The 14,852-nt window shown below is 40.1% G+C and overlaps 1 protein-coding gene across 5 annotated transcripts in view; it reads left to right on the forward strand.

Moving 5' to 3' along the window:
- The window catches only part of SHANK2 (SH3 and multiple ankyrin repeat domains 2), a 282,094-nt gene that overhangs the window by 40,717 nt on the left and 226,525 nt on the right, over nucleotides 1-14,852 (forward strand). For all 5 annotated transcript variants that reach the window (XM_083862692.1, XM_083862695.1, XM_083862693.1 and 2 more), the window contains 4 exons: nucleotides 42-193; nucleotides 986-1,153; nucleotides 3,238-3,354; nucleotides 7,513-7,590. In XM_083862692.1, coding sequence (XP_083718818.1) covers nucleotides 42-193; nucleotides 986-1,153; nucleotides 3,238-3,354; nucleotides 7,513-7,590 — 515 coding nt within the window. The remainder of the gene's footprint in view (nucleotides 1-41; nucleotides 194-985; nucleotides 1,154-3,237; nucleotides 3,355-7,512; nucleotides 7,591-14,852) is intronic.

Here is a 14,852-nt window from a genome sequence, read left to right on the forward strand (position 1 = left end):
CTGCTCACCTTTTTCCAAGTGCATTCTATTCTCTTCTGTAGAAACACCCCTAACTTTGGCAGCTCAGCTTGACAACACAGTAGAAGTGATAAAAGCCCTGAAAAATGGAGGAGCACATTTAGACTTCAGAGCCAAAGACGGAATGACAGCTCTGCACAAAGCAGCCAGAGCCAAGAACCAAGTAGCCCTCAAGGTAAACACTTTCAGGAGCAAATTACATGTTATCTTATTAAAAAAAAATGCATAAAGGAGACTGTTTTCAGTAAATTATTTTATTGTCCTTCACAGATCCTTTAACATGTGTTTGTTCTGGTACTTTCTTGTGGTTTTCAAATCTTACCATTTGCTTTCAATAGAGAGCCTTTTAATTTCTGATTAATCTTTACCTGGTAGGAAGAAAAGTGGTGAAATTTAAGCTTATTCATTGATACACTGAGGTCTATCTGAGGAAATAGGAGTTATTGTCATTTACCTCTTTGAAAGCAGATTTCAGTGGCATGGATTGCACATTGTCTTATCACAGTGTCTTCTGTTTTCTTTTGTATTTTAACAGGTATTCTTAAATCACACTGATGGTCTAGATTAGGTCTTAGGTTTATGGCTTTTGCTGATTCCCTTTTGACTGATACTCAAATTGCATGACATTTTTGATAAAGCACCTTGGAATTGAAGAGGTGAATGTGTTGCAAAGGTGATGCAGCATTTTCAGAGCTGGCATTTCTGAACCTAGTGAGAGGATGGAAGCTGGACATTCCCACTCCTTCTTTCTGTGCCATCCCCATAGATTCCTTTAGATCCTAATTCTTCCAAGGTAATTTCTTGCCAAATTTAGTCTATGCTGTGGCCCACTCCTACCAGCTGGTAAATAGGTGAGGAAAAAATGTTATGTCAAGTATCAGCCTCATTCATACCCTTTCAGGTAAAGACCCTTTCTAGGTGGAAGTCCCTCCCAAATGTATTTTTCACAGTCTGTGGTTGCTTTCAGACCCTTTTAGAGCTGGGAGCATCTCCCAACTACAAGGACAGCTGTGGCCTGACCCCGCTGTACCACACAGCTGTGGTGGGAGGGGACCCTTTCTGCTGTGAGCTCTTACTCCATGAACATGCTACAGTCAGCTGCAAGGATGAAAATGGATGGCAAGAAATTCACCAGGTAGGAAAGATTTGCTTTTTGTTGGACTTGCATGAGGAAATGTGCCATGATTGTTCTTGGGTTAAGCACTATTTTGAAGTCCCTGCACATTCAAGGAGGAAATTTCTTCCTTTTTCTGTCTGCTCTTTCTACTTCTTTTTATTTATTCACCTTGCATCCTGCTGTGGTGACTTAGAAGTAGAAAATTGTTCCAGTGGTGTTTCATAACTTTGAAATCATCTGGTTACTGTGGATTTTGCTGCAGAAATTGCACTGTTCACATTTATGTTGTGGACTCTTGTAAGTTAAGATTCCTGTTTGTGGCACTTGAGTAGGAAAATGTAGCTCATTCTTTTGGCTAGATGTCAGTGTCCTTGGTAATGCTCCTTGTATGTTTGTCAGGGTGCTTTCCCCTAGTCTCTGCTGAACTTTACAGGAAGATTCAGGTTCAGGATGCTGCTGCTGGGATCCATCGGCCTCTCACTGTCCTCTCCAGAAATGCCTGAATGTTATCCAGCAGCTGTGTAAAAATGCTTTATTGATTTCCCTTTGCAAATGATACATTCAGTGATATACAGAGTTTAAAGATTCTAACAGTCCCAATGTCATTGCAGCTACTTTGCCATTTCTCTGTATGGATGAATTTGAATAATTACAAAAATTGGAACTGCTGTAGTATGAGATAAATAAAGACACCGGTAATCAGCCTTACAGGTCTGCCTGGGTCATCTTGACTCACTTTATTTTCTATGCACTAAATTCTTTAGTACACAGATTTTTTTTTCTTCTTTTCTGGGAAAGAAGTGGGAGGCACATTTGGCACCCACATTTGGGCAGGAATCTGAGCTTTTCACTAAGTGGGTCCAGGTCAAGGTTGTTTGGATCCATCTCTGGAGTAGGAGAAAAGAATAATTGTATTACCATATTTTCTGAGGCTGTGGAGGAAATAGATTGTCTAGATAAAAGTATTACCCCATCCCTGAAAATACGGAGAAAATGCCCCTCTTTTTAAACCCCAGCCTCATACACATAAAGTTATTATTTCTCATAATGAAATAGAGCTTTCCAAACTCCCTCTATTGGTTGTAATCCTAAATAAATCAATGTTTATGCCTGGGTTAGGAACAATCTGTTTTGACTAATCAATAATTCAAGCATTCCTCAATGAATTAAGAAGGACGGGGATTTAATTTGTGCACTGAGCGGTCCACTTAACTTTTCTCTTCCAAAGTGTAGATAAACCAGATGTGTCAGTCTGTACCTCCCATTGAATTCAGGAGTGATGAGGTACCTCAGAAAGACTGAATGGATTTCTATATCTGTATCTCTTACCTTAAATTCTGATTTATGTAGGAATGATGCTGATCTGAGATACCACAAAGTTCAAAACATCAGAAATTGGGAGGTGCTTTGTCAGTGGGCCACAGAGGAGAAGGAAGTCAAATAAAAGAGGCTGAGGACTAGAATTACTGTGTTTTTTCTGAAGCTTATTTGCTAATCAGGAAAGTTTCTAAGCCTCTATGAAGAAGATTCATAGAAATTGTTTCCAAAAATCTAGGGTCTAACCTTTTATTTGTGTGACAGAGAAAGTAACTCTTGAAGATTTCTGTCTGTTTTGGAGCAGTGCCCTGTGTATGCTGTGTGTCTCCTTGACATCACAGAACCAAGATTTACTTGGATTTTGGCCAGATTTTCCTTCTAAGGCTTGTAAGCAGTTTGGGAAAAAGCTCTGGCAGTCTGATCATCTTCAGTGCCATCTGGTGGGCAGCGTTCTGGAGTGTAGCAGGACAAAACACTTGTCACATCTGAGTCATGAGCAGTAGTGGATAAAAAGTTCCAAGGCGGCATTTTCTTGATCCCTTAGGCTGCCATTCCCCAAATGATCAGATGGTTAGACTCAAGGGCAGGATTGCTGTACCTGAAGTGCCCACATTGGAGTTGGTGCAGGAATGCACATCTGGGTGTCTGTGCGATCATCAGAGAACCAGGCGTGGTTCTAAAAATTAGACCATTAGTAAAAACAGCACCTTCTCTGCTGAAAACCTTTCCCTGGAGCTCTTGCCTGGGCTGTGTAATAACCAAACTCTTGATGCATCCCTGGCCAGGCCTGCAGGTACGGGCACGTGCAGCACCTGGAGCACCTGCTGTTCTACGGGGCCGACATGTGCGCGCAGAACGCCTCGGGGAACACCGCCCTGCACATCTGTGCCCTCTACAACCAGGTGAGAGCCTGCCCTGGCACCCCGCCCTGCTGGGCCCCTGCAGGAGCTGGGAGCTCACACAGCCATGGGATGGGTTGGCTGGGAAGGGTATTGAGGATCATCCAGATCCAATCCCCTTCCACAACACCTCGTTGCTCGAAGCCCTGTCCAGCCTAGCCTTGAACATTCCAGGGGTGGGCCACCCACAACTTCCCCAGGCCCTCACCACCCTCTCAGGGAGGAGTTCTTTCCCAATATCTGATCTAAATTTGTTCTCTTTCAATTTGAAGTCTTTCCTCTTCATCCTTTCACTGCATAATTTAATATGCAATGAAGTATTTCAGGTTTTAGGAATTTCCCAATATCTGATCTAAACTTGCTCTCTTTCAATTTGAAGCCTTTCCCCTTCATCCTATCACTACATAATTTTATATGCAATGAAGTATTTCAGGTTTTAGAACGGGTCTTAGAAACTGGAAAGAACATAATTAAATTATTCCATTGGTGTTTCATTCAGTGATTACAAATAAGGCTGCTTGCTCATTGTAGGTAGCAAGAGTATGGATATTAGAAAATAAAACATTATGCTTTACCAGCTTTTTTGGGTTTGATTAGTATCTAAATATTTTTTCCTTTTAACAGAATTTATTGCTGTTATTCTATAATTTAATTTCGAATTAAGTAAGAAAGAGTTGAAAAATACTGTGGAAATGTCCCTATGCAGAAGATACTGGATTCTTTGCTGTTTACAACTTGTGTAGTCATTTTCAAGTAGTAGAACCCTTTGATTTGATAGTATTTTATACTCTCTTTGCAGGGATGGAATGGGGAGGGGATGAGTTTTACAACTACGTTAAAATTCAGCACATAAAATACTACATTGAATTCGGAAAGCATGAGATGTGACTGTAAACAGTGAAACATCTGTTAAAGCATCTGCTTCTTAATTAATTACCATCTTAAAGTCTTGTCAAAACAGATTCCTAAATTAGGTCTAAAATACCCTCAGCTTTAAAAAAAATAAAAAAAATTTTGGAGATAATCTGACATTTTTCAAGACTATACACTTTTAACAAAGTGTGAGGTGGGAATTAGAGTAATCCTGTAGAATGACAGTGTTTTTCATGCAGAGATGTGTTTTTCTGACCTCTGTAGAAGAAGTTATTCTGCAGGAGACTTAAAGACTCTAACTGAAACTGCATCTATAATTTTTCAAATATTTACACAGTCACTAAGCTTGGCTTGGTGAATGGAACTTAAACATCTTCTGCCTGCACTGTCATCCTGTTGTTTTCCTTCATCCACTGCATGTGGAAATTCAAAGTTTCCCTCGGGGTGCTGTGAACCTTAACCTGTGCTGATTTTGCCAGTGAATTTTTTAATGGAAAGTTGTTATTGGTCCGTGTGGAAGGAACGTTGCTGCCTCTTCCATCTGGAGAGGATGGGAGACAGCAGTACCCTTGTTACCTCCAGATTCCTGTAGATGGAGTCGTTACCCGTTTGATCTTCCCTTCCAGTCTTCCCTGGGGAATTTTCTTGGGTTACTTTCTGAAGTTGGTAAATTTGTTTTCCTGGATGTCAGCGAAGTCCTGATCTGAATAAACTCTTAGTTTTGAAAGTTATTCCATGGCCATGCAGTAAGTCTGTTTTTTTGCTGGGGTGAAATGTGCCCTCTTTCCCTGGGAGGATTGGATCTGAGATGAAAGCTGTTGTAGTATTAAAATTGAATATAATCTGACAGATGGGGAGGAAACAAAAAGGAGCAAATGTGAAGTTAAAAATGCTTCTGTTTGCTTCAAAAGACAATAAATAAATAAACGAATGCAGTACTTAAATAAATTTTCTTAGATTTTTAAAATGTTGAACAGCTTTTTGACAGCTTTTGGCAAAACTTTTTTAATCACAACCACTTAATCAATAAATCCCTTTGCATGCTTTTGTTACACTGCAGACGGCTCAGTTAAATTTGTAGACAGTTTTTAAATGTATGATTCTTTTGGTGTTGTGATGTTGGATGACTTATTCTGATAAACAAATGAATAATTACCCAATAAATACAGTATGGTTTTCAATATAATTCTTTATATCCTCAAGTTCTTGATTAAAATTGGGCATTGATCAATTGTTTAGAAATAGAGAGAATGCAACTAAAGTGCAGATTGCAGTGCAAGCAAATGAGACTATCTCAGTTAATTGCATATCATTAAAAATCATAATCTAAGAGATAATTGTTAATTTACCATCTTGATCCATTCTGTTGTTTTTCAGTTGAGGAAAAAGTAGGATAACCTTCTTTCCAGATACACTTAGGGCAGCCCTGTGATGGGGAGACTTAATGGGACCAAGAATCTACTGTGAGAAATTAGAAAACACAATGACAAATTATTTTCAATCATGATTTCTGCAAATCAACCTGTGACTCAGAGTCTAGTAAATAAGCTTCATTTCTGTCACTAAAATGCCTCAATTATGCATTTTGTCTTCTCTGACTGCAAATTTACTGTTCAAAGTGAAAGGTAACACATCCAAATACCTCATTAGGTAGAACTCCATAGCACAGCATATCAAGACAACCCAGAAAGCACAACAAAATTAAAAACAATATTTATGATGAGGGAATATAAAACCCTCTTGAAATGTGAATTGATTTGCATAAGACCTTAAGATGAACATTAAAGATGACAAGTAAGAAACAGAGTCCATGCAGGAATCATCAAAAATTCTGAGGATCCATGCAGAAGCTCCAAGAATTTCTACCAGATTGTGGTCATTCATATTTAACATCCATGGAGAGTAATGATTTGACCAATGCACTGTATTGGCCAAAATAATTATTTTTAAGAGATTTCCTTTGCAGATTTTCTCAGTTTGGAGGTTCTGGAGTGAAATTTTCCTCCTTGTGCTGTAACTGCTAGCATTTTTTAGGGAAAAAGATGTAGGAGAAGGGAACATAGGTGACCTTGCCCCTGCTAAGGAACAGCTGTGTTAATTACCCAATTCAGCCTTGCCCCTGATGAGTCACAGCTGTATCCAATAAAGATGAGTGAGATAAAAAGGAGTGGGCCAGCTGGGGAGAGGGGAATCATAAAGAAGGAGGAATCGTGAGGAAGAGGGAACCATGAAGAAGGAGGATCCTGGGGCGAGAGGATTCCTACTGTGAGGTCAGTCAGAGCCTGTTGTTGGAACCTGTAGTCACATCTGGCTGGGTAAAAGCTGCTGCAGTCACAGTCTCACACCAACCCCTGCAGTCACATCTGGCTGGGTAAAAGCTGCTGCAGTCACAGTCTCACACCAATCCCTGCAGTCACAGTCTGGCTGGGTAAAAGCTGCAGTCACAGTCTCACACCAATCCCTGCAGTCACAGTCTGGCTGGGTAAAAGCTGCAGTCACAGTCTCACACCAATCCCTGCAGTCACAGTCTGGCTGGGTAAAAGCTGCAGTCACAGTCTCACACCAATCCCTGCAGTCACAGTCTGGCTGGGTAAAAGCTGCAGTCACAGTCTGCACACCAATCCCTGCAGTCAGAGTTCAGCAGGGAATAACCAGCAGTCAGAGGCTGCAAGGCAAACCCACAGCAGGAGCTGCTGCATCCAGAGTCAGGGAATGGTTGGGGTCAGGATGGCTGAGCTGTGAAGAGGAATAAACCAGGACCCTTTTCATGCTGTGATAAACAAGGAGTCTGTGTCTGGGCTCGTTTCTACCCTGTAACAAGAGGGCTGGTCATTGCAGTGTGTATTGACAGCTCAAATGATTTCATGCTAAATCTGCTTTGTTTAATTTTTAGCAGGAAGGAAGGGTATCATTCATCCCAGTTCTATGAACAGTACTGTTTTTTCTACAAAATAGGCAAAGAACTCATATGGGAGTCAAATTTCTGTAAAATCTGATTTGTCAAATATGGAACTTAGTCGGTACAGTGGCTTAAAAATTTACTGAGGTATTTGCTTCTTGCATTCCTGTGTGTTTCTTTACACTTGCCTAGTGTTTCTAATACACTGCAAGCACATGAAGCCCTGTCATTTTTAAAATGCTCTTTTAATATTTTAAGTTCTCAGGTCATTTATTTTTTTTTTTTAATCATGAAAATATAGACCAAACACCTCATAACCTCTTAGCAGTCACAATCTCTTTAGTGCCAAAGGATCCTTTTGAACAAGTTTCCTTTTCCATCATTTTCAGGAGAGCTGTGCAAGGGTCCTGCTATTCCGGGGAGCCAACAAGGAGATCAAGAATTACAACAGCCAGTCTCCATTTCAGGTAAAAAAGGAAATGCTTCTTCCCCCTGAAATATTGGGAAGAAAATACCACATGAACTTGGGTTTGGGGAGAAGTCACACCGTACAAGGCTGAACACAGGTGTGGAGTGAGTGAGTGAAAACTTTGGCTTTTATCTAATTCACTAAGTGAAGATGTCCTGGAATAGTTAGGAATGAGAGGAAAACATCCTCTGGTGACACTGTTAATGAGTCTGAGAGTTCTGTGAGCTGTTGGTGACAAAAGATGAAATTCTTGGTGTTCTGCAGTCAGATATGCCTTGCTCTGTGCTGATCTCCAGTCTCATGTAAGTCTGATCCAAGGATTGTCTGGGAACTTTGGTTTGCTTGGCCCCTCTTGATTTAGCCAAAAAGAAGCTCTCCCTTCTTTGGATGTGAGGCCAAAGAGCTGGGCTAAGTTTCAGGGATGGGATTGACTTAATGCGCCGTCAGCTTTCAAGGCTGAAACTGCCATCTGTTATCTCCAAAAGAAAATGGAAGCCTTGCTTTGGATTAGTCAAAATTTTGTCCCCATTTTCTGATGTGGAAGCACTTCCAGTAAGCTTAATTAAAAATCCAAATGGAAGAGAACTGGTTGTCCAAAGGGGTGTCAGGTATGGCTGACAACCTCGAGCCCTTATTTCTGAAGCAGGCTTAATTAGCCTGGATGTCAGAGAAACATTCCTAATGCAAAGTGACACATGAGAAATAGAGATGGAAACTGCAATATTTAAAAAAAAAAAAAAAAAAGAAAAGAAAAAAACAAACCCAAAACAAACCAGAAGATTTTTTTTCCAAGTTACAAAATCAGTGCTTCTGGAAGAATGATGGTACAGTGCCAGTCACAGGAACTGTGCTGTGCTGAAACAGGAAGGGGCTGTTTCCCCAAACCAAGGAGTTTTTCAACTAAAAGAAATCCTGATTTATCTTTCCTTGGTGTGTCTTCCCCGTTACCTTTCTAATGCCATTTGGATAATGCTGGCAGAGGATTCAAGGACAGATGCTTTGACAGGTGAAACAGTTGGATTTTTTGCTGGATCCATGTGGGTCTCTGAGGTAACTTCTCCAAGTTTACATGTAGTTACAGGACTTTCTAAAAAGAAACTCAGCCAAATATTTCTGTATCAGTTTAACTCCCTCCATGTTTTGAAGGTTTTCTAGGCCTAAATTGTGCATCTCAAGAGCTTAAGAGTTCTGCTTGCAAATCCCAGCCATACTGTTGTTTACTTTTGGGACCATTTTCCTCAAATTGGGGAAATGGTGCATTAATAATTTAAGTTTAGGCACCATTTTCAGACTGCTAATAATTTTCCATCTAAATACATGCTAAGCACAAATTCACCAAGTACTGGCTAATACTTTTCTCTGCACCTCAAGAATTAAGAAATTATCAAAAAATAGAGCAAGAGGAAACCCTAATTATGGGAGGGGTGTGTTCCAAGGGTAATCTCTTGGATCAGATTATTTTGTTACTTGATGTCTTTGAGGTTAACTTTCCTTTTTGTTTTAGGATTTTGAGGGGGAGGGTAAATGTCACACAGAAGAGTTTTCATTTGTCTTCCTCTTTGTGCTGACAGCTCCAACATTCTTGTTCTTGCTCTTAGAACAGAAGAAGGTGTAGGGAATGTAGAAGAAGTTCTGTGTTATCTGAGTGGAGTGAGTAGAGGAAACCCTGACGCCAGCATTGCAATAAAGCAGCCTTAGAATGAATTCTTTGCCATCTGTCTGTTGCTGACCCAGTCGATCAACCACCACAAGTGGAGCTGTTATAAAATTATGCAGAATCCCCTTGAGTTAATAGAATTTTGCATACTAAAAATGTTTGCTCATGTAATCAGCAGGCAGGAACATTGAGGCATCTCATATGTACATAATGAGAGTTGTAGCTGCAGCATCTATTCCTTTGAGTCACCTCCATTATGTCCCTTTCTCAGCAACCTTAAAGGGATGATTCTTTGGAGGTGCTGCTCAGAAAATTGATGATGTGAAAACTGTGCTATTCTGTAAAAACAACAGGATCCAGTCATGGAGAATTTTGTGTGCTGCTTTCAAGGTGTGCCAAGGCTTTATTTCTTTTGATGAAAATGAGCAGCAGAGTTTGTATCAGGCATCAGTGTCCAATGAATGTGGTGTGATTTTGCCACCAAAAGAATAAATGTGCACGTGCTCACTTCTCACCAAATCCCAGGGCTTGTTAAAGCAAGCATAGATTTACCAGACTGCAGGAAGGAAAACTAATCTGGCCTGAATTCTGTGCCACTCAATTCAGAGATCTCACACCTGAGATCTAGGTGTCCTTTTTGCCTTTTCAGTGTTCAGCAGATTTAGTTGGAATGGCATTGCCAGGTGCTTAGGGCACATAAAAGCTTGGCTGTATTTTTCAGTTAAGCACCTAACTTTGCAGTAGGTGCCTTTGCTGGAATGTTTCATCCTGACCCATTCCTGGGGTGCATTGAGTCAGCAATTGGTGTTGGGTACAGCTGATGTCACCCACTGCAGAAAGTCTGCACAACGTGGGGTCAGCAGAAATTTTCCTGTATATTATTTTTAGGAATTTGAGGTGAGATCAAACCTGTGCCATATCATTCTAGTATATTGCCAGTTCTGTTTATTAATTGCTTACCCAGCTCATCTTGGCTGGGCCATCTAAGTAACTTACATGCTATTTTATTAGTTTTTATTTTATTAAAAATTTTATTTTATTAAAACCTCCAGAAATATCCTTTCAGAAAAGTCATAGTGTCCTATCACTGTCCACAGCTACTTGGTTTTCCACGCATTTCTTGTGCTTCAAGGTTAACATAAAATAATTCATTGCCTATCTAGCAAATATTAATCCAATAGCTAAGAAATCTGAGTTTTGCAGTGTTTACAAGCTGTTGAAATGAAGTGTAAGTTAAAATGAACATATACCTTGTTTATCAGGTCTTTCTCTTTTAGTAATCAGCAGCTCCATATGAATAATTCAAATGGCCAATAAGGCACTATTTTAGCTAATAGTGCTAATAATTAGTCAATGTTTTTAGAACAAATGTGTTTGAATGTACAGAACATCTATTCTGAGGTGGCATTCAGTGCCAACTTTTAACAGCAGAGTTCTACCTGAGAATGGTTTGTGTCTCAGGCATCCCTAATGACTGCCCTTTGCTGTCCTGGATAATCTGTGTGCCTACATCCCATGGATTGCAGGAGGGGCAGCAATCTTCCAGCTGCACTGCAGGTAGAATTGCTCCTTTCAGTGTGTTGGCCCTGCCTCTATTTTCAATTGCTCACATTTTTTTTTTTTTTTGCCAGATTTGAATCATTTGAACTGAAATTTTCCATGCCTGGCATCTCTGTTGTTCAGAAAAACAAAATGATTCAGCTCTTTTGGAGTCTGGGTGAGGGAAAACATGTGTTGTTTTCCTCACACTGAAAAAACTCTGCTGACCCACCCCTCCTTGTCCTCTCCTCCCCCGTTGTGTTATGTTGTGGTATTTAGTTTTATTTTCTTTAATTGCCCTGTGTGCTGATCTCCACATTAATGAACTGGTTTCCAGACTGACTCAGAAACAGGGGCTCCAAAACCAGTAGTAGGAACTAAACCCATGGATTTGGCAGTTGAGCTGGGGGGAACGCAGACACAACTGGGCATATCCAACATCACACTAAAATGGCTTCCCGAAGCCCAGTTTAGATTTAGGTTATTGACATTTTTAATTTCCCTCTTTTGGATGAAATTTACAGGCAAAGGACAAGTAGTTCTTCTCAGTTGTGATTTTTTTTTTTTTTTTTTTTTTTTTTTTTTTTTTTTTTTTGGAAGGGGTGTTAAAGCTAATTTTAAACCCCAAATCTCTATCAGGTGCCTCAGAAAGGCATCTTCACAAATATAAAATAATGCCTCCTGTCATGATGTTAAAATATGGAACCATTGTGTTCATGGAGCATATGAATTACAGAAAGACTTTGTTTTTTCCATCTATTTATTTTCATCCTAATTCCTTTCCTGAAGCACCTGTGTGAACAATGAATCACTGAATATTGGGTATAGTTGGCAAAAAATACAGCTATGAGCTCATGATGCATTCTGCCTTTAGTCAGACTTCAAGCTTTTTCCAGCTTTTCTCCTGATTTCAGTCAAATAATGGAACTTATTCATACTTAAAAAAAAAAAAAAATCTCTATACAAGTGACCATTCCAGAACAAACTATGAATTTTTCCCTTTAAAAATCAAAAATGTAGGTGAGTCTCTGTATATGTAGGCACACTCAGCACAATTTCTTTGAAAGGCATAATTAAAATTAAAATAATAATAATAGTTAAAAGGAAGGGGATTAACTAAAAGGGGAGGAATTGATATTGGGGGAAGTGGTGGCAAATGAAATATTCCTGAGACTATTAGGAGATACAGGAACAGAAAAATACATACAGATACAAAATGGAGCTAAATTGATTTCTCCTGACTCATGGATGGTTTTCTTTGTGCTGGCTGGTCCCTCCTGACCTTGGTTTTAACCCTGTGATTTTTCAGAAAAGCAGCCAAATGGAAGTAAAGCATAAAAGAATTAAATTATATGATTACCTTTTATTGCCATGCTTGGAGATGCTAAAAATTCTTAACTGCAGGATGTGTCTTCATTTTTTTTTTTTTTAACCAAAAGCAAACTTATGGAGGAGTCTCCATGTGACCATCTGTTGTGTTGTGTTCCATGTAAATGATCCAAGACCCCTTTTTTCCCCTTTTCCCCATTTTCTCCATGCTCAGATAGGGCTGTCCATCTGACATGCCTCAGGTGTTGCCACAGGCAGTTCAATTCCCTTGGAAAAAGTGGCCTCTCTGAGGTAGATAGAAGTCAATCTGTTTGTTCTTCCACCAGAAAAAAAGCTCAGAAGTTATAAAAGGGAACAAATTAAGCAAAGTAAATTGTAAGGGTCACATTGTAAGGTTGCCTTAAAGTAAGAAAGATTTGAGTGTGATTCAAACACAACTAGTTGTTGTGGGTGAAGTTCCAAGAGGCAGTGGGGATTTGTGTAATCCTAATTTAAACCATGCTGTTTTGAGATGTTAACACCATTTAGTTTGTCTGGGAGATAAAATAACCTGTGAGTGGGACTCGTGGGCACTGCAGAAATGGATTCATGGAGTTATGATGGTTGACTGCTGTGTGGCATCAGATCTTGCTTTTGCATTTCAAAACAGGCTACTCAGCATTATCTTCTGGCTGTATCCAAGTTCTTGCTCCTTATAAAAATGTAGGATCTGTGCCTGTAGGACAGACTTAGCATCTTCTTCCACTGCCATTTGGAGGGAGCATTCCTGGCATGCAGTTGGCAATCCCATCTCCATCAGACTATGTTATTGGCATGGACTATTGCTAGACTGCTGTTTCCAAAGGTTTTATTGTAGTTAACCCACAGAGTTTGGAGTGGAGCCACCAAATGTATTAGGTAAAATAATCACAGTGTCTTATTCACCGATGCATTTTATCCTAAGGGCTTTCCAAAAGGATTTTCAGCCTTTTGGTTTAGCAGTTGAAGCAACACTATGTTATTAAGTGTTTGCAAAACTGAATTCCCAAAAGTTTCTGCTGTGAAATAGTGGGAAGTGTCTGTCTACTGTGAGTAGGAAGACTTTTTTTTCTGGAAGTGTTTGGGGAAGAAGCTGCTGACGTGCTGGGTTTTGGCTTTTCCATGAAGTAAGGCTGCCTGGAGAGGTGGAAGATTTCACCCTACAGCAGCACAGATCCGTAAACCCTTGAGCCGAATTCTCTGCACAGCCCAACGCTTCCTGCAGCGCCAAGGAAAACAAAACCTAGCAAAGAGCACATGTTCTCAGCCTTTTTCTAGGAGAGTTCAGCTGGAGAAGATTGCCTTTCGTGGCTTTTCAATTTAGCATATTGTCGGAGGGGACGAAGAAAATTAAGTCAATTTTGTTGCTGGCTGTTGAATCTTACCTGATTCATCTGATGCTGCAACCTGGCTTTATTTGCTTTCAGTAACTACTCCTTTGGAACCTCTGCTCACCCATGTAGCAGTAATAAGGGTTATGTAATAACTGGCTTTTGATGGCTCTTTCCAGCTTGAGCTAGATTTTCCTGAGGAATGAGTCTGTAATTGTAAATGTGTGTGCGTATCACACTTGGTTTTTTCAGCTTTGTTTTAATTATTAAAACACGAGTGTAGAAAAATGCATCTTGCTTGAGGATAACTTGCTAGATGGCATTTCAGCAGAGAAGCAGGAAGAAGATGGAAGGTTTTCTCCTCTACTTTTACAATAGATAGAATCATAAAATTTTCCAGCAGATGCAGTGACCATGCGGAGGACTCAATACAGCCTGTACAAAGTGGGATAACTTAATCTGAGTTACTTCTCCTTGCAAGAAACAGGAGGAAATAAAACAACGTTGTGAAGCAGTGATATTGTGCCTGGGATGGATTTGCCTTGCATGTTCCTTTATAGGCTTCCTGACATGTTTCCTTGTAACTCTGCTCGACTTGCTGGTGTATTCAGTTCAACACTTCCTGTCAAGCTGGTTCTTGCATAACAACGACTCCTTTTGTCCTAGGAGTTAAGTTTGCATTTCAAAGCCTAGGGAGGAGATGATTTAGAAGTGATTTGCCCCCGTGTTGTGAGGCAAGGACTTACATTTTTTATCTTGATGTCCACGCAGGTTTAGTTTAATCTGGAGATACTGAGTCGTGGCTAATTCTTGAATAAGAGTGATTAGATTTTAAGAATGCAGTTGTGTGTGTTCTTGAAGGAACAGTGGAGAATAAAACACAGGTCTGCCTTTTAAACCTTAGTTAGGAAGACTGGAAAAAGAACAAAGGTGCCTGCAGGCGTTTTAGGTGTTGTCCAGTCCTACTAAGACAGTACTGCAGGACCTAAGAGGGACAGAAAAGAGGTCATTCAGAGTGATTGTCTTCCTCAAATTCTGCCTGAAATTCGCTCAGCCCTGGCACACTTCATGGCTACTGAGTGTATTCCGGAAGACCCATGGGGGCTGTCAAATCTCTTGCAAGTGAACCCAGCATTTTAGCAAGGGAAATGTGCCAGCACTGTTATGCTTGCAGCATGCCTTTTTTTGATGAAGTCCAGCTGTATTTGGCTGCACGTTGTTGTGTGTTTGCTTGTTTTTAAAATATTAATTGCTGAAAAGTATTTAGGGTAAAATCTCAGTTCCTTTGAAGTGCATGAAATCCCACTGATTTTGCTGGGGTGGAAGTGTGTTCCTCACACTTGAGACAGTTCCAAAGCCATGCTATCAACTCTTCCTATATAATGT

This window comes from Zosterops lateralis (genome assembly GCF_965231275.1).
Source record: "Zosterops lateralis genome assembly, chromosome: 6".
Lineage (NCBI taxonomy): Eukaryota > Metazoa > Chordata > Aves > Passeriformes > Zosteropidae > Zosterops > Zosterops lateralis.